Source organism: Denticeps clupeoides, unplaced genomic scaffold (genome assembly GCF_900700375.1).
Source record: "Denticeps clupeoides unplaced genomic scaffold, fDenClu1.1, whole genome shotgun sequence".
In the NCBI taxonomy this organism is placed as follows: domain Eukaryota; kingdom Metazoa; phylum Chordata; class Actinopteri; order Clupeiformes; family Denticipitidae; genus Denticeps; species Denticeps clupeoides.
In genome coordinates this window covers 36,925-57,063 of record NW_021630108.1, presented here as the reverse complement: position 1 = coordinate 57,063, position 20,139 = coordinate 36,925, and the positions used below count along the sequence as shown (strand labels likewise).

Here is a 20,139-nt window from a genome sequence, read left to right as displayed (position 1 = left end):
GGAGGCGTGTTGTTCTGCATGCCAACCCAAACACAAAGTCTACTGATGCTGAAGCATAATTGAAGTGCTTGGACAGAGGCACAGTCAGACAAACACAAAAATGAAAGCCACTTCTGGATCTCGGAGACAACGATGGACTCCCTGATGCGTGTCCTCTAATTAGTCGGGTTCAATGAAAGGCCCGTCTGTTCTTCAAATGCCTCTTTACAATTACAAATGGTTCGGAGACAGACAAGCTCCATGTTGAATGTACATTTGAGTTGATTCATTGTAAATCATCACCACTTCATAAACCGGATAAACAAGTTCTGGATGAAGTAGGAGCGAAAGCTTTCAACTGTGTGGACCAATGAAAATGCAGTTGTCACAGATGCAATTAAATTCTACTTCTTGGTTTACAGCTTGGTTAAACTTGCTGATCTTCTTACTTCCATGTAATTTTTTTAGCTTTTTTTTTTAGCTTTTTTCAGCCCACACCCACTTCTTCATTGCTGGTTCCAATCCGATCTAGTGGTCCATTCTCCACTACAGTAACATCTATACCACCACTTACCAGTTTTTCCATACATCCTCTCAAAGTGTATCAGGAATAGGTTCATAAAATCAAAGCTACATATTTAATCCATTTTTAAAGATTGAAAAATGGACCAAAATGGACTTTATGGTCTGTGAGTACTCTTGATTAGATATGGACAAAGCATTGTAGTAACTGCAAATGTAATTCAGTTATTTAGCATTTAACCACTGTGGCCAACATTCCTTTCTCAGTCCATCTTCAGCGACTCCCAAACATTCAGACGCCGACATTACTCAGCACCACACACTTATGTAACACGTAACCCGAATTTTTAGTCTTATAACCCAATGGCAACAATTCATCATATCCTCATGACTAAGCACAGCCTGCTCTCTAGCTGAGGGCTTTAATGAAAATACACCACAGGCAGGACAGCTCCAGTCGTAGAATAACAGACGTCTTACAGGGGGAGAAGTCTGAAGCAACACAGCAAGGAGGCTTGTAATTGGGGGTAGGGGGAGGGCACTGGTGAAATATCCCTTTGTGTAGGGGCTTGACTCGCTGGGCAAGGTATTACTTTCAGCAAGGTAGGAAAACTCTGCACATTTGGTTCTGATCTGCGAGGGTCATGGCCTGCACAGGGTTTATTTGGACCTTTATACTAAAATAATCACATATCCTGATAACCACATAGGTTCCGTACGGGAAAATGTAATCGCAGTAATAAATAACACTATTTAATATTTGTTGTATCAGGAGAAAGTGAAGAACGTTTGATAAATGTGTTTTTAATAAATGAGTCGCCTCTTTTTACCTTCATGGCTGCATTGTTCACTAATATCATCAAAAGCCGCTTTATGAGACGCTAATTAACATGAGTGAATGATAAGAAAGTGTTCAGCATAATAATCCTTCAGGACTGTTGGAAACCGTCCCCGTTGTCCAACTTAAGGTGGTGGAGAGAAGTATCATCACAGCAAAATGTTCTTTTACTTTTTGCCTTGTTTTTTTTTACTTTATTACATAACTTTATTACATTACATAACGTAAATGTGTCATCTTCAGTTTTCTTTTAAGAAATTCAAGACCCATAAATGAGTAGGTGTGTCCAGACGTTTGACTGGAAGTGTATGAGACCTTTTCAGTTCTAGTCAGCAAAAAAAAAAAAAGACATTCTAGAAACATTTCTACAATATTTCAAAAGATTTTCCACAAGGATGCGTTTGGCTGTGAGGAAAAATCCAGAGGTCAAGGGAACATCCGCATACCTTTACACACAAAAAGTGTCCAAACATGTGGTTCTCATTTTCATACTTCATATTATCACAGGCATTTGGACCAAATCAAGAAAAAAAAATTATACACACACACACACACACACACACACACACACACAAACAGAATTCTGTTATGTGTGTGTTTAATAATCATCTCCTCAACAGAAGCACTGCTGAGTCTGGCCCGGCTACAGCCACATGCAAACAAATGGATGTTCCACTTGGTGGACTGCTCTTATTTGGAGAGAGATCTCCAGGCCGCTCCTGGCCTCTGGGGGTTGCGGGGGGATGGGGGGGGCGGTGTTAAAGCCCCGCTACATAAACTCAAGACTCCCACGAGCTGATAGAGGCCACGCCGGGATGTGCCGGGGGACAGCTGGGAGACGGCCCGCATTTGCTCTGGCTCCGTGTCAGGGAATTTTGGAGAGCGGGCGGGCTGCTGCCGACCCAGTCAGCCGGAGAGGGCCGGCGGACCACCGGCCTCACCTGAGGCACCCTCCAGGCCGTCTTTTGATGAGAGTTCTCGAAAGAAACACGCAGAGAGAGAGAAGTTTGTTCTGAGACGGTACACCAAATATCCCAGGTTCTAGGCACTGCAAACCAAGACCAGACATCTAACATGCCATTGCAGAGACACAGCAGCTGTTGGCCGGATATAGCCGGCCGGGAGAGGAACGGACTCTTAAAATCAGCCTCTGTTCCCTGGTATGCCCCCTCTCTCTCTCTCTCTCCCTCGCTCACTCTCCCACCGAACCTCGGTCTTCTGTTTGGCCCATCTGTCTCCATTTCTCTCAGCGTTTCAAGAAGACTTGGCACGGGTCCGCTGTTTGTTCCAGACATCTCGCAGTGACTAAGCGCTGGTACCAAATCATCCGAAAACCACATTCCTGCACCGCGCAGGCCTCTTTCTCCACGACACCGGTCGCGAGAGAACAAAGGCGAGAACAGGGGCGTAAATCGCAGCAGACGTGATCCTCACTTCGTTCTCCCGTTTCATAAAAAAGGGATTTCGGCCGAGCGCGCGGCGATGACATTAACAGTTGTCACCGTCTGGTTGATCTACATCAGAGCTTCAGGTGGCTGTGCTTTCCTCCCCTTCGCGGTCTTATCGTAGATAAAAACGTGTCCAGACGGAACAGGGGAGAAGGGCGGGACAGTCAGTGTCTAGGTGACGCTAGAGAGATGGAGACCCCGCCAGTTGGAAAAGGATTGAAAACGCGAGACGGAGCAAATATTCCCCACATGCAGCAGGACAGAGACAAGGATAGATGAGGGGTTGATTCGGAGAAGAAAAGGGAGACGACGTGGGTGCAGAGAAATGGGGGAAGAAAAGATTGAGGACCAGATAGAAGTACGAAAAAATGCAGTCGGGAGCCAGACGGATATACAGCAGTAAGATGGCAGGAGAAAAAAAAAAGAAGAGCATATGAGAGAAAGAGAGACAGAAAATAAAGACAGGTATGGCTAGGGGACTCCAAAACGGTCCCACAAAGGAGCAGTTGTCAGGCTGCCATGGCCGGCGGTAACCCGACGCCCGCTGCATATGTGGGGAGGTTTATTTAACATGGGCTGCCTTGTCCAACAGGACCCGAGCCGACGTGGCTCCGCCCCGGGCATCCCTCGGACACGGCCCGTGACCCTCGTGCCCCCGATCGTAGCCTGGGACTTGGGCCGGGACTTGGGCGAGCCCCTTACCGAGACCCTCGTGCGGCTGAAGCAACGCGACTGCGCTCATATCGCCCATCAGGCAGCAACCTATGACAGTAAATTCGAACGATTTGAAACTTTTGATAGCCGAGGTCATGTGCAGTCCTGCCAAGACTTAATGAGAACCTGAGGAGAGCCATGCTTTTAGCTCTAGAGGCTGACTTTACATTATTTTATAAGCCTACAATGGATCATTTGTCCAGGGAGGACAAAGGAGGAGTTTAAACAGTGTGCTTGGATTACGCAGTATTTTAATTTCCTAGACAATCCCTCATTTTCAGTTGAAATACTCCCTCTTTTAAAGGGGGTCAAAAGAAGGGGAAAATGATCTCCCCGAAGCTTGAAAGGAACACACACTCCTGAGGATATCCTCAAACACGTGTGCACATCAATCACAGTTTTGGACAAACGTTGCTGCTCTGCAAAGAATAAAAATAAAAAAAAAATGTTTTTTTTTTTGTAAAAGGGAAGAAGCAGCTCGACTTGAAATGGACTTGGAAGCTGCTGCTGCGCACAGTAAACTGCGTTCCACTGGAGCACTAATGAAATGTAAACAGCGGGCGGGGGGGGTCGAGGCGGTGACCTTGACGTTCGGAGTCTGAGCGCTCAGCCGGTGGTCTTTTCCTGGCCTCGGCACTAGTGTGCGGCGTGATCAATGGCATTTGTTAAGGTAACCTTCCCTGGCTGTGTGTAAATTGCACTGTTCATGAGGTGGATGCAACCATCGCTGTGCTGATTCCAGTGACATTATATGATATTGTATTATATGACTCTAGTTAAGGGGGTGGTTGAACATACACATTTATGGCATTTATCAGACGCCCTTATCCAGAGCAACTTACAATACGCAGTGACACGGACATTCACCCTTTAAATGGTGGTAGTGGCCTAGTGGGTAACACACTCGACTATGAACCAGAAGAGCCAGGTTCAAACCCCACTTACTACCATCGTGTCCCTGAGCAAGACACTTAACCCTGAGTGTCTCCAGGGGGGGACTGTCCCTGTAAATACTGATTGTAAGTCGATCTGGATAAAAGCGTCTGATAAATGCTGCGAATGTCTTAGGTAGATCCCCCTTGTGCCCCCAGAAGTGCGCTGAGCCATCAGGGCATGGACTGTACAAGACCCCTGAAGACGTCCTGTGGCATCTGACACAAACATGTTACAAGCAGATTCTTTAAGTTGTAAAGTGATGCCTCTATGATTGTTCTGGCAAAACCAAAATCATGCTTTGATTCAGATCAGGCCATGAATATTCAGGCCATGAACACTCAGGTGTGGTGGAACGTGGAAAGAAGGTTGGTGGCCCCAGGTTTCAGTAGTTAAGTGTCAAAGTAACATCAACTTGAACACCAGGACCCAACGTTTCCAGGATTTATTTGCTCACTTGCTTGCCTTGTTCCCAATTGATCTTCGTCAATTGAACAATGCATGCACAGCCTGTCTTCCACCTCACCCAAAAATAAAGTGACATTCATTAGGCCACAATCCGTGCCAGTTTTGTCACTCACATTGCTGGTGCTTCTTCGATCAGCAGACAATGGTGTCCACATGCACAAGACTGCACCTACATATCCTCAAAGGCAACATGAAGTAAGGCACTGCGCATGCTGTCCATGTGCATCAAACAAGGGGCAGTGGTGGCCAATTCACAACCAATGGGTTGTGGGTTCAAATTTCATCACCATTCATCATTTTCAGGGAGTGGATGGATAACCAGTTTGGAAACTATCAACACGGTCATAACAAAAAAAAATCCATAAATCCGTGTATTTTAATGTAGATTGCGCAAAGTTTTGATGTGCCTTGCTTTGCTCAGTGGCACCTCCATTGCGCCTTGGCGGTTTGGGATTTGACCCGGCACACCTCTTATTACGGGTCCGCTACCTTGCCTGCTAGCATAACATAACATTTAGCGTAACTGTTAAATAATTCCATAATTTCAACAGCTAAAAATGAACCGTTTCTATGCTAATGAGCGCAGTCGACTGGGATGTGTGCTTACACGTTTCTTGACCACATATTGCTGCTCTTTTTAAAGAAACAGGAAGTCTTGAATCAAGCAGAGAGACTAAATCTTGAAAGGGAACATCTTTGCTTAGGAGCCCCGCAAAGGGCACAAACGGTCCGGTTCCAACAATGCCCCGTCCGACAGACAACGCTGCGCTATTTGCACACATTAGCATCAGAAGAGAAGGCGGCGGTTGCGTCCACTTTGTGTCCACTTTGTCGGGGCGTGAACGGGGTGGGGTCCAGGGCTTATTCAGACACCTCTCTGAGAAAAGCAGCGGGAAGACTGCGCAGCGTGGCCTGATGCTGGGATTAGCCAGGGACGATGAGAAGAGGCTGTACAATGGAGACCAGGCCCGCAGCCACAAAGCTCTAAAACACCATGGCCCTCGGGCCTACCCATGGGGCCTTTGTGCCAACCCAGTGCAGCCTGGGATACCACTTCAAACCAAACTGACCTAAGACCCATCACTTAGCTCAAGACAGATATTCCGTGGACGTGTTCTTCAGAAAGCTGACGGCTGTAAGAGTACGAAAAAAATCCCCCACAATTCTAGCCTATAGCCATTTATTTTAAAACCCTGACATGTGCTATATGAATGCAACTTTATTAAGTACATTAACAGTTTGCCGTTTGTTTGCAGCTTTGTGCAAATTTGATTTATGGAAGGAAATGAGGTTGCTGCACCAGAAGCATGAACACAGCCTGCTGGATCGTGAAATGGCTGTTGAAATACTGTATAAACACTGTTTTAAATGACCACTGAGCCATGTCTAGGAGAACGTTTACAAGATCAGTGCAGCTATGAGTGGCCAAGGAGGGGGGGGAAAGATGAGATCAGAGCATTAAAGGTAAAGAATAAGGTTATGCATCACTATAAATCTAGACAGCACCATAAACGATTGGAACTCGAATTGAAAATAATGGGCCAACTGTTAAATCCCTTGTCTGAAATTTCAAGAATCTATGATCATGTTTGCATAAACCTTTTAAACATTTGTGTAGCCTTTTAAAGCGGTCCACCGACTGGCGCTTAGTAATTGATTTCTGCAAGTTCCACATCCATAACAAGACAATCCAAGGCACCGTGCGGCCGAGCGAATCTGTTTTCAGCCTTCTCTAGCGGCCGAATCGGTCACACTGGAGTCCCTGGGCTTCCAGGCCCTCCCGACCCCACCCATGAGCACTCGAAAGCAGGCAGTTATTAAGATGCCGAGGACCTTCGCGGGGAACCGGGAGGAAACGACAGACCATTACGCTGCGCGCAGGGGCCTGCTAATCAGCCTATTAGCGCTTAACTGAGGAGAGTTTAATTAGAGAGGCTGTCGGCCGGCCACGAGGGGGGCGTGGGTGGTACGGAGGGGGTCTTCACGGAGGAGCAGCTGGTCAGGCAACCTGAGACCATTGTTGCTGATGTGTTTACCCAAGGTCTGTGATTGATTGGGGAGACAATTAGCCTTAATTACGCCTCTCTATTTCTGCCTCCTAAAACCTTCCAGAGCTCATAAATTATCCAGGTTTGCTCTAGAAATAAAGCATGCTGAGAAATGCAGCAACAATTGCAGCGGGTCTGTACGTGGAACCACATGCAACATGGCAATGTGAGCTGTGAACAAGCAAGTCCTATTCTGTGACTATGAAGACACAAAGATCTTCTTCTCCAGATCCCAGGTTGAGTGCTGCTATGGCCACAAGTTGATTAAGGTTCCTTTGAGAGCTCTACGCTATTCAATTGCAGAGTTGGAACGTAGTCAATTCCAAAGTACTCAAATCTCAATTAGCCGCCTTTCGCATGTTACTTTAGTTACAATAAAAACAACTCTTAACCTTCTACCACCCCGTAAAAAACACTACAAAAAAAAAAATTGAATAGAAAATAGACTAGAAAGTGAAGTGATTGTCACACATGATACACAGCAGCACAGCACACAGTGCACACAGTGAAATTTGTCCTCTGCATTTAACCCATCACCCTTGGTGAGCAGTGGGCAGCCATGACAGGCGCCCGGGGAGCAGTGTGTGGGGACGGTGCTTTGCTCAGTGGCACCTCAGTGGTACCTTGGCAGATCGGGATTCGAACCAGCAACCTTCTGATTACGGGGCCGCTTCCTTAACCGCTAGGCCACCACTGCCCTACATGGCACTACATGGACTACAAGCACTACATGGCCACCGATCGCCAAAGCTCAGCAAATCAGATGATCTAAAGGCTCCTGTGTCAATGGCATGAATGCTGATCCACTCACTTCTGGAATATTACAAACCAGCGCCATTCTTTTGATGCCTATTTTGAACTGCCTTTGGGCTTCTCCCGTATCTGAACTTGCCTCTTCCGTTTTTGCCTTCTCCGTCTTTGTCTCCCTTAACCCTTTCTTCAGTCTCTCGGTTCAATTCAATCAAAGCATTCCACGGTATCAGACCGAGCCAAAGGGCACAATTCAATCAATTTGTATCAAAAGCGTCAGCCCTTCTAATGCCATTTCACAGCACTTCAGAGCTCAGAGCTTCCCCCATGAGCACCGGCGTCACGTCCGGAGAGGAATAGAGAAAGGCCGACTGCCCTGGGACCCAAATCCAATAAAGTCCACCACAAAAGCCTGCTTCTTGCCTTGGGACACCAAACAACATGTGATCCCCTTGAGGGGATGACTGCCATCTCTGTTCTCCTTTTCCAACGCCAGGGTCAAGAATAACGCTGGGACCTTGTGACACATGCCCCCACTGAAGATGCCCATGTGCTGTAACAACTCATTAGCGGCAGAGGAGAGTTCATACCGTTGAGGAAAAAGTAACGTGACTTGCTGTCCCAGCTCTCCAAATTGTAAATAATAAGTGTAAGGCTCATTAAAATACCCATAATTAGCAGGAATAATGTTTAATTAGGCCTTTTAAAAAAATGGGAGTGATGAAATGGGGTGTATGAGTCCTCCTCTCTGTGCATTTGGAATTTGTGGCTTTAAATTGAACAGACACGTTTGCCACGGCTGCCACGGACGTTTACTGAAAAGGGTCACGTGTCATGTTAAATCACCCAGCGGTGGTGGCATGCGCCACAGATCCAGACCCATCCAGACTGCTCTACGTGCCTGTTGAGTGCAAAAGTGAAGAAATGTTCCCTCCTGTCCCCGATTCCCCAAAAGTATAACACTGTAAATTCACTACACAGTAATGTTGTTATTATTATTACTAGTACATTCATAGAAGCTACGTACATTAAATAAAAATTGATTTCCAATTCGTATTACATGTTACCCCCCTCATATGGAATATCCCTTCCTTGAAAATATCTAACAGGAAAAGAACAAGATCCCAGAGGGAATTGGCTGTATGGCCTCACACACACACACACACACACACACGATCCTGGCCATAAATGGGTTTTCCATTTTCTTTCATTTTAAACCTTGCAGCTGGCACGTTCTGGCGCTGGGCGTGGAAGGAATGCTAACACTCTTTCTTCAGAAGGAGTGGAGGACTCGTCGGTGTACGTACACCACCCATCTCCCTGCTGCAGACACCTCCACCCCCCTCCGGAACAATCTCTTACTCTCCTGCCCGCGGTTTAGTACCAGGTCCAGTAGCGACATGTCACTAAAATAACTCTGGGGGGGGGGTGTTAAGTGCTTCATTGCTGATAACCTTTTTAGCTCTGGTCCATTTCAGATTTACTTGACTTTCTCAAGGAATCCTGCTCCTACAAGTAAGGATCTGGTCTGAAAACCGCTGCCTTCTCGCAAAAAAAAACCTTCAAATTCGCTGCTTTCTCTCCATTCTTTCCTACCGTGGTTGTTGCATGCTCTCTGCGACCTCGGAGTGTTTGCACAACTTTTACAAGGTGACATTTACAATGACCTCCTATGTCTCTCCAGTCTCGTCCCACTTTGCATCTGAGTGCCCTCAGGACTTGGTTCCTGGTGGGCGCCCCTGTCACATATATCATACAGTCGAGACAGGGTGTGAGCGCAACGTATGGCAGACCGATGAATGGGCGTTTTTATCGTCGTTTTCACTTTCTCAGACTGTCACACCGCTATGTACAGACACAGCGACACACACACACTCTCTTACTCCGAGCTGAACAACTGGCAAAACCAATACAATGCAAAAACCAAAAAAAACATATTCATTCTAAAGACTTCAGCTTCTTATAATGCCTTATTCAAAACGCTGACTAAATAAAACAGAAATAACATTTAATGCAAATGATTGGTTTTCCCAACTATCCAACGCTTGCTTCAGACCACTGAGATGAATTTCCATGTCATGGGTCAGACCCCCCACAGGAAAATGAACAAAACGCAGCTGCATTAAACGTGTTTACTTTAAAGCATTAAAATTGTATTAACAAATCACAGCAATTAACACATTAATTTGAACACCCCTAAAATAAAAAAAATAAAAAAAAGTCAACCCCCCCAGTGTACGGAGTTCGTACTCAAACTCCTGTCTCCCTTATTGACGAAATGTTCATGAGCAAACATTTCCACCTAGGTTCTTCTGCTCATGGAGAAGGAGCGAAAAGCAAACACCGCTACGGATTTCTTTTTTTTTTTTTTCATGAGTAAGGTCAGTGCTGGACAAGGAATCTATTCATGCCCCCATGCATCCCAGAATGCACTGCTGCGAAGGGCATCGGCCGCTGCGGTCCTCCATTTAGACGCTGCTCTGTTATTTGCGTTCACGTAACCTTGCTGCGGCCAGACTCGATCAGCAGACAGAGGGTACAGGCCTCTATTTAGGACGTGCCGTTTCCGGCCTGTCCATGGGGGGGTTGGGGGGGGTTCTATTTCCTGCTCGAGTGAAGCGCCGCCTGGGTCTCTCAACGCAAGTTCACGCACGTGGGCCGAATGACCCCTGCAGCGGGGCGAAGCTGAATGGGGCATGAACGGAGCGGAGCATTACATAATCGCCATGTTCGCTTTTTCAAAAACTCGCATCAGGAATCGCAGATGAGCCACAAAGTAACAAAAAGTCTGAAGCTTGTCGATGGAAGTGGCGCACGGTGGTTCAAACCTGACATTGTGGAGATGAAACCCTAACAAAGTGAAGATCATTTATAAAAAAAAAAAAAAAAAAAAAAGAAAAATTCCGTCCGGTGGGTCGTGCCGATTTTACTCCTCTTAACACCAGCGAACGTGACAACATGTCAGAAACCGGATCCGCCGAGGACGCCTGTTCCTCACATGCGGTCACGTGAGGCGGCAAAGCGTCAACGCGCACAACCGCACTGACAGGCGAAGGAAGGCGGCTTAATCAAATCTCGAGGCACAAAGACGTCCGCGCAACGCGATACTTGGCGCCCCCGCACCCCCGTTTTTTGCAAGGAAAGTGCTGACGGAGATCCCGCCCGCGTGCCGCAGAAGGGGAACAGGGCGAGGCCGCTGGTGAGGATACTCCAGGCTGCTGCCGGCGGGCCTCCGGTGTTGCTTCATTAAACCCCCGCCAAAAATAGCTTTCCGGGGTCGGTAATTAGGGTGCGCCGGGGGTGTCGCTAAACCGACCAACAAGGCCGTACGAGCGGTAATTTGGCTCAAATGTCGGAATGAGACGTTTAATAACCCACCTTTGGAGAAACTCAGATCGCATCTGAAAGTGCGCAGCTCAGTGCAGTTTTGCAGCTTTTTTTACTCGTCTCCCTTCGGAAGTCGCTCACAAAGGCTTTCATGTTGCTTCCTGGGGCTCCATGTGTTGTACGGCAATGCCGAACATTTTTTCAACATCTTACATCCTTGCTTTTTCCAAAGAGAGAACAATGGCGTTTTGGTATCAAGTTTAAAGTAAAATATGTTTCTTCTTGAAGGATAATGAATGCTCAATAAAAAAAAATTTACTGGAACAGTAACAGTGGCCATCCCCACCAAGCACCCAAGTCGTTCTTTCTTATTCTTATCATAAGTGTGCTAATCTGGACTGGCCGCAAGATCCGAGAGTCTGGTGGTCTTAAGTCGCCAGGCGCCAAGGCGAATAGCTGTCGGTCTTGGCAGCTCAATCTGCCCATTGTCAGCCCAGCTTATGGTACCACTGAATGAGCAGCAGGGACTCTGGCCCCTTGTTACCATCTCTTTGTGCCGCCGGTATCGTTCCTTGCTCCTGGGGTGTCATATTTTACAGCTATGCAAGGAAGGCTCATCGTAAAAACCAACGCTGCCGACGGTAGCTCGCTGAATTAAATTCTAAGCGTGGTTACGGAAATGGAACTGAATAACCCAGACCGGTCGGTCACAGACGTTTTCATTACATTCATAAAATATATAAATCCTGCGAGCGAGGACCACCAACAACATCCATCGTATGCAATGTCCAAAATCAATAGAATCATTGTTGGCTTTTCCACTTCAAGCAACTCTAAAAGCGACCTTTGTGAAGTTGACTTTCTAAGTGCCTCTGAAAATTGACCTCCTGGAACATATGGCCTTCACATAGAGGGATTTTGTTTAAGGGCATGTGAGCGCCTGCTGCTAGGTGTCCATCACTTGGTTGAGAACCAAAGGCATCTTTAGTGTCTCCACAGCATAACAAAAACCCGCGTCCTGCCAAATTCCTCACGGTCTCAAATGACCTGCCTGATCGATCTTAAACCCTAGGCATAAAACATATCTAAATGGCAAATTTCAGACAGTATGGTATTATCTTAAGTACCTTGTAACAGGCATGATGGGCTCGCTTCGACTGAAATCTGACAATTACTCACATACCTCCATTATCCTGTCGTGGATCTGAAGGCCGCCTTCTTTGTCCGCCGGGCCGTTGTCAATGATCTTGGACACAAAGATTCCTTCGTTTGAAGTTCCATCCGAATTGTCCTGAAAATGAACAATTTGTTAACAAGCTCAACATAAAAAGACGCGATTGATCCTAAACTAATTAAGCAACAAAACTAAAGGCTTTTTTTGTTTTTTTTTCAAACAGCCCTGCCACATAATTAGTTTCAGATTAACACAAATAAAAAAAATTTACGAGCATCCCTACCGCATTAAAATTAAACGGACGGTGACGAAGTCTCACGACCATCAAATTAAAAAGTCGTAACCTTGTTAAAAGCAGGGTTCTGAGGACGGAGCAGACCATGCAGATAGTTTTATCGCTGGTCTGCTTTTATCATCAGTCCGACGCCACGTCACCGTCGGAGTCGGGTTAGACAATCTGGTCCGAAAGCCACTCGAAAGGGGGCCTTATGAAATTGCTGGTCGCCCCATCTGATGGACAACTTGTCTTTCACTGGCCACGGAAGGGAGAGGTGGCTACGAGACAGACCGCGGGGGGGTTTGTGGGCGTGGTCTGTTGTGAAACCCGCCGCCAGCTCCTCCCGGACTTCACGTGCGCCACATCAAACCGGCCGCGCTCGCGCCATCCGCCAGAGCTGCGCCGTTTTTTTAATGGGATACTCGAGAAACCGCGGAAGTCAAGCTGCGAACGCTTTAATTAATTGCCGCAGGTTTCGCTTCCTCTCCTCCCCCTTGCACAAAAGCATTTTGTTTACTAGGGGATACTTCAAGCCTCGAAGGCATCAGGAATGTCACAACACTGTGCCATAAAGTGTGCGGTGTTGCCATGCGCCTGCATGCCTGCTCTGCAACACTGACGAACATAACAAAACAGACCACGCCCACAAGGGCAAGTCTATAATCTTCAGAACATCTAGCTCGCATAAGCTTTCATAAAATATATATATAAAAAACGTGGTTTGCCGACCACATCATGTGAAACTGATGCAGAAAGCCAATAAACGCTTCCCGTAGGCCAAACGGCAGGCCTAGCATGTCAATACGCAGCATACAAATTGGCTTTTTTTTTATTTTGTGGTGTAGTTCACAGCTTCCTCCAGCAGTTGCCATCTCCCGCACCATAATAAAGTGCGTCAGCAAGGCATGTAAAATGAACCGCAGAAAATAGGGGCTTGCAAAGTTTGCACCTTCCCACTTATAGTGACATTACTTGTGCTACTTCAGAGGCGTCTTCATGAGTCTCATTAAAATGAGCACTTTTTTAATCAGACCTCAGTCTCAAAGAACCCTACTAGTTTACCTAAACCGATCCATCCATCAATCACTTGTTAAACTTAACTGGCTGAAATAGGGTGGTAGTAGCCTAGTGGGTAACACACTCGCCTATGAACCAGAAGATCCAGGTTCGAATCCCACTTACTACCATTGTGTCCCTGAGCAAGACACTTAACCCTAAGTTGCTCCAGAGAGACTGTCCCTGTAACTACTGATTATAAGTCGCTCTGGATAAGGGCGTCTGGTAAATGCTGTAAATGTAAATGTAAAAATTGGACAATCTGAGACATTATTTCCATTTGTGGCCCGCCAAAAGGACATCATTAATATGGGATTGTTGGACAAAGGAAAGCCCAAAAAGGATTAGTAGATTTAGCTAATGGTACATGCCTTTTCCCACACCAACCCACAAAATAATAATATTAAAATTAATAATAAACCTGCAAATGTGGTCAAAACCAAAATGCAATATAAACACTAATAAAAATCACATTGGAAATATTTGATGTTTTTCAAATAAATAGAAAACAAAATGTGACGATTACATCACCAAAGTGGCAAAATGCTCAAAATACACAAGATGTATATTTAGCACCTACCACGCAGGGTCTTCCGCCAACAATGTTGAAACCCAGAGATCCTGCTTCCCTGCGCAGGGCTACTGTGACGCTTTTGGCCTCTCCCCCCTAAATTCAATAGAATAAACATTTTAAGGGTGGCGATTTCAACATAGAAATGGGATAGATAATAAGCACACAGATATCAATACGATCCGCCCGTTATTTCATCACCACAATTTGAGACATTTCAGTTTGACATCAGCTACACAGACACCAGTTAATGAAATCTGACGTTCACAGTCAGGCAGCTCTGCTTCCTTCTGTGACGGTGAATGTCAATCGGCTTCATCATTTCTGTCTCAACGCAATAAAAAAATATTCAGATAAACAGAAGGACATCCAGACAATTATCAATGCATGAGAGCAGCATAGATCCCAATCCAAGTGGAAAGATGTGTCATTCGGCAAACGGTCAAGTGTGACCGACATGTGACGGTCCAATGCGGGAGAGTGGTGGCTGAAATTCTCAAAGCGGCCGGCTTTACAGCTTCTTTACGGCTTAACCGGGCCTGAGTGGAAGAGCTGCTGAGTGACCAAACGGCCTTGTTATATTAATAACCCGGCTGCGGCGGCGTCGTTCCGTACGGCGTGCCCATGTTCAGCCTCGGAAACATGATTTCAGCCGCAGGGCCGTGGCTGCTATAGAATACAGTGACTAAATATACAGCGCGACATTAATGGCGCCCACAGAGTCCTGCCAGGCACCTAGGTCTCCGTGTCACTCGGTAAGGAACGTTCACGGCCGGACAGGAATAAGAAGTCACGAGTCTCCGAACTTTATGGCATCACGCAGAATAAGCCATTTAAATTCTTTCATTCTTGCGTTGACCACGTTCACAACTAGCGTAGCATTTCCGAATATAACACGGAAACATGAACGTACCGGCCAATGGAACGACCAGATTTTGATGAGATTTTGTGCCAACGTAGGCGAATTGGTTCAAATTGGTGATGGCGAACGGTGTCCAAGCCTGACCCAGCGGAATGTTTTGAGCATTCGAGAGCAGTAAAGTGAAGTTATTGTCACATGTGATACACAGCAGCACAGCACACAGTGCACACAGTGAAATTTGTCCTCTGCATTTAACCCATCACCCTGAGTGAGCAGTGGGCAGCCATGACAGGCGCCCGGGGAGCAGTGTGTGGGGACGGTGCTTTGCTCAGTGGCACCTCAGTGGCACCTTGGCGGATCGGGATTCGAACCGGCAACCTTCTGATTACGGGGCCACTTCCTTAACCGCTAGGCCACCACTGCCCCAAGAGGTGTGGGGTCGGAGGCCTGGCCAAACGCCGGCGTGCAGTTGGGGACCCGTCGCCCATGCGCGATGGACCCAGTTCGCCCGGGAGAGTTGGCCCGTCGCCGGTCCTGCCGGTGGCCTGAGGAGTAGACGCGCTGGGCGCTAGAGCGAGCGTAACGCGGAAACGGCACGAGCCCCCCGATCACGTGACCGCTTTTTTGGCCCCTGGGCCTCTCCATTCCGCCACATGTGCGCCCAAGCTGCTCGCAGACCAATCCGATTCCGACTGCCTGGCTGAACCCGAAAAAAGAATTTGGTTATTTTACATATCGGTCTGAATATTACCACAGCGCTGATTCTGGCGTTCTGCCATGATTGGATCATTTAGCCGCCACCCCACTTGCCTGGCGTCTCGACAGCAAAGTAGCGGCGGGAAACGCGAGGGCCCAGTTCAGTAAACACACGGTAAAGTCAGCGCTGTCACATCAGATACCCGGCAAAACTCGCTTGGAACCACGCAGCTGCAGCGAAACGCTGTCCCGCATGCTGTGCGCGGTGACGCGGTGGCCCTGCCAACCTTTCTGAGTCACTCAGCATGGGGACAAATATCACAAGTACACCGAAGAGCCACGCCGCGCTGCCAGCTCACGGGAAACCGGAGACCGGAGGCGCGCAAGTCCACAGTGGCGTGGGAACATGAGAACATGGGCGGCCATAACCAGAAATTACTGCCGGTACCGTAGTTATTATTACAATAATAAAAAGTAAAGTACAGTAAAGTGCAACACACACACACACACACCGCCGGTACACCTAGTTTACGCGCCTCTGGACGGCGGGAGGAAACCGGAGAACCTGGAGGAAACCCGCAAAGAAAATAGTACCTTAAAAAAATTGCGAGTGGGGACCGACGCCAACAAAACAAATATTTCTGCCGATGTTTTATTCATGTTGCCTGCATGTCACTTGTCAACTGCGGCTTATTAGTCCCGCACGGGACTTCCCTTCGCATATTTTGACTGAGACTCTTCTATTAGGTTTCATTCCTTCGTTCCTCCGCGCGCATGAGGGTGACACGACCCTCCACCGCGCACTCAAATACGGGTGACAAGTCAATAATGCCGGCTGTACGTTTTTTGATCATATATGGACGTTGAAGTAAAAGTGGTCCCGCCCAGAAATAACAGTAATAATAATATTATGAGATGTCTTTATTGCGGTTGCAACACGCCGTGTCACTAGACACAAGTACCGGCGAAAAAACTGGCCACCAACCCGACCGTACATATACACAAACATTACACATGGGGGTAGACGGGTCAGGAAGACAGGGGACATGGGAAAACTGAGACAACGGAACCACATGGGGACAGAGGAGAGTAAAAAAAATGTTTATAGTGATCATAGTAATAATAATAATTCCCTGGTAGGTTATTAAAGTGTTTCGCACGCTTTATGTTGTTATGTGACAGTTGTAACAGTGTAACGAGAAAACACCGTGAACTGGCGTGGAGAAGGTGGCCCTCGTGGGTGACGCACCAGGGCCGGAGGAGTCTGGGTTTGCAGAGGGGCCGTAAACACTTCGCCCCTCCCCCCACCTGAACCGCCAGCTGGGCTAAAACTGCCAGCTGACAGACATTTCTCAGGACAGCGCACACACACAACACACACACACACACACAACACACACACACCAGCCAGAGGAGGCAGGCTGTACTGTCCTACAAAAAATAAAATGTAGAATAAATAACTCCATGTATTTCACTGCAAAAAGTTTAAAAATCAACCAAGGGGTAGGGTTAGGTGCAACTTTTGTCAGGTCACAGTCAATAAAATGGTGGAGTTACTGGTGTCCAGTGAAGATTTGATGATTCGCCTAGACTCGTCCAGTGAAGCTTTATTCATTATGATTGTGATTATGTATGATGATAAAAACCAGTTCACCTGATCATGGCCTCATCCAGTGAGGCTTTATTCATTATGATTGTGATTATTTATGATGATAAACGCCAGCTCACCTGATCATGGCCTCAGTGAAGCTTCATTCATTTTGATTAGGATTATCTATGATGATAAAAACCAGTTCACCTGATCATGGCCTCATCCAGTGAAGCTTTATTCATGATGATTATGATTTTTTATGATGATAAACGCCAGCTCACCTGATCATGACCTCATCCAGTGAGGCTTTATTCATTATGATTATGATTGTTTATGATGATAAACGCCAGCTCACCTGATCATGGCCTCATCCAGTGAAGCTTCATTCATTTTTATTATGATTATTTATGATGATAAAAACCAGTTCACCTGATCATGGACTCGCCAGTGAAGCTTCATTCATTATAATTATGATTATTTATGATGATAAACGCCATCTCACGTGATCATGGCCTCATCCAGTGAAGCTTCATTCATTTTGATTAGGATTATCTATGATGATAAAAACCAGTTCACCTGATCATGGCCTCATCCAGTGAGGCTTTATTCATTATGATTATTTATGATGATAAACGCCAGCTCACCTGATCATGGCCTCATCCAGTGAGGCTTTATTCATTATGATTATTTATGATGATAAACGCCATCTCACCTGATCATGGACTCTCCAGTGAAGCTTCCTTCATTATGATTATGATTATTTAAGATGATAAACGCCAGCTCACCTGATCATGGCCTCGTCCAGCGAAGCTTCATTCATTATGATTATTTATGATGATAAACGCCATCTCACGTGATCATGGCCTCGTCCAGCGAAGCTTTATTCATTCTGATTATTTATGATGATAAACGCCAGCTCACCTGATCATGGCCTCATCCAGTGAAGCTTCATTCATTTTTATTATGATTATTTATGATGATAAAAACCAGTTCACCTGATCATGGACTCGCCAGTGAAGCTTCCTTCATTATGATTATGATTATTTATAATGATAAACGCCAGCTCACCTGATCATGGCCTCATCCAGTGAAGCTTCATTCATTATGATTATTTATGATGATAAACGCCATCTCACGTGATCATGGCCTCGTCCAGCGAAGCTTCATTCATTATGATTATTTATGATGATAAACGTCAGCTCACCTGATCATGGCCTCATCCAGTGAAGCTTCATTCATTATGATTATGATTATTTAAGATGATAAACGCCAGCTCACCTGATCATGGCCTCGTCCAGTGAAGCTTCATTCATTATGATTATTTAAGATGATAAACACCAGCTCACCTGATCATGGCCTCGTCCAGTGAAGCTTCATTCATTCTGATTATTTATGATGATAAAAACCAGCTCACCTGATCATGGCTTCGTCCAGCGAAGCTTTATTCATTATGATTATTTAAGATGATAAACGCCATCTCACGTGATCATGGCCTCGTCCAGCGAAGCTTCATTCATTCTGATTATTTATGATGATAAAAACCAGCTCACCTGATCATGGCCTCGTCCAGCGAAGCTTTATTCATTATGATTCCGAGCATTTCTGCTTATTGGGCTTATTTAGGACGCTCACGCTCACCTTGCACGGCGGCGCCAGGCTCCGGGTCAGCGACTCGATCCGCGCGCTGTACTCGGTGAACTTCTTCTGGTACTTGAGCGCCGTCACCTGCAGCTCGCTGTGCATGGCGGAGAGCTGCGCCAGCAGCGACTTCTCGCGCTTGCTGGACCTCAGCGAGCGCTTCTTGAACTCCTTGTCCAGGCTGAGCACTTTGCTGTGCAGCGCGCCGTTGTGCGCCTTCAGCGCCCGCAGGCAGCAGTGGCCGTGGACCTCCTGCTCCCGGTGGGTGAGCATCAGCCCGCAGCCGCCCTCGCAGATGCCCACGGGCCGGTGGTCGCACGTCTCGCGCATGTGGGCGTCCATGTCCTTCAGGTTGAGCACCTCCCTGCAGCCCTTGTTCCTGCACTTGGCCGGCGAGAAGTCGCACATCTCGGCGTGCTCGGCCAGATGCTGCAGCTTCACCACCTTGTCGCAGCCCCGCGCGTGGTTGTCGCACTTTATGTCCAGCTTGAGGATCAGGCTCTTCAGGGGCAGGACGTGGTTCAGCTCCTTGGCGGAGATCCGCTGGCAGTTGACGGGGCAGCTGCTCCGCTGGACGACCCAGGGCAGCACGCAGCCCGCGCAGAAGACGTGGCCGCACGGGGTGGTGAGCGGGTCCTCCAGAACTTTGTTACACAAGTTGCATTTGAAGTCGGGGTCCACGGCCCCCTTGAAGCGGTCCAGCTCGAATCCCATGTCTGAAGAAGGAGGTCCGGCCGTGGACGCGGTGAGCGGCGAGCTCTCCTTGCCGACTAAAGTAATTGCCCCAGACTTCCTTGGGAAAAGTGCGGAGGAATGCGCGCTACCGTAACTTTCCTAAGAGGCGCGCACAGCCGTGCAAAAATTCCAGGAGTAGAATGTAATAAAAAAATAAAAAAATAATAATGAAAAACAAACAGTGGCAAGTCTCGCAAAGTTTACAATAATGACGTCTGAACTAGTTTTGCAACTAGTTTCCAACTCCGCTAATGTCATTACTAATAATCAATTAGGCTTTTAAAGTGACAGACGTGGGTTAAAGAACACAGCATTCCACTGGACCTCAAGACTAATTCTTGCTGATCAAGTTCCCCTCTGCATCTACGAACCAGAAGACCACAAAGTCACAGGTTCAAATCCCACTTACTACCATTGTGTCCCTGAGCGAGACGCTTAACCCTGAGTGTCTCCAGGGGGGGACTGTCCCTGTAACTACTGATTGTAAGTCGCTCTGGATAAGGGCGCCTGAT

General features: G+C 47.0%; 1 protein-coding gene across 2 annotated transcripts in view; it reads right to left on the bottom strand.

The window, feature by feature from the left end:
- Nucleotides 1-19,682, bottom strand: part of LOC114783676 (E3 ubiquitin-protein ligase PDZRN3-B-like) — an 80,570-nt gene extending 60,888 nt beyond the window's left edge. Inside the window, exons 1-3 of one of the 2 annotated variants that reach the window (XM_028969196.1) lie at nucleotides 18,893-19,682; nucleotides 14,115-14,201; nucleotides 12,211-12,318 (exon numbers count right to left, since the gene is read on the bottom strand). In XM_028969196.1, coding sequence (XP_028825029.1) covers nucleotides 12,211-12,318; nucleotides 14,115-14,201; nucleotides 18,893-19,606 — 909 coding nt within the window. In that variant the 5' untranslated portion in view covers nucleotides 19,607-19,682. The remainder of the gene's footprint in view (nucleotides 1-12,210; nucleotides 12,319-14,114; nucleotides 14,202-18,892) is intronic. The other variant, XM_028969197.1, reaches the window with a different exon arrangement.
- Between the last annotated feature and the right edge of the window lie 457 nt (nucleotides 19,683-20,139).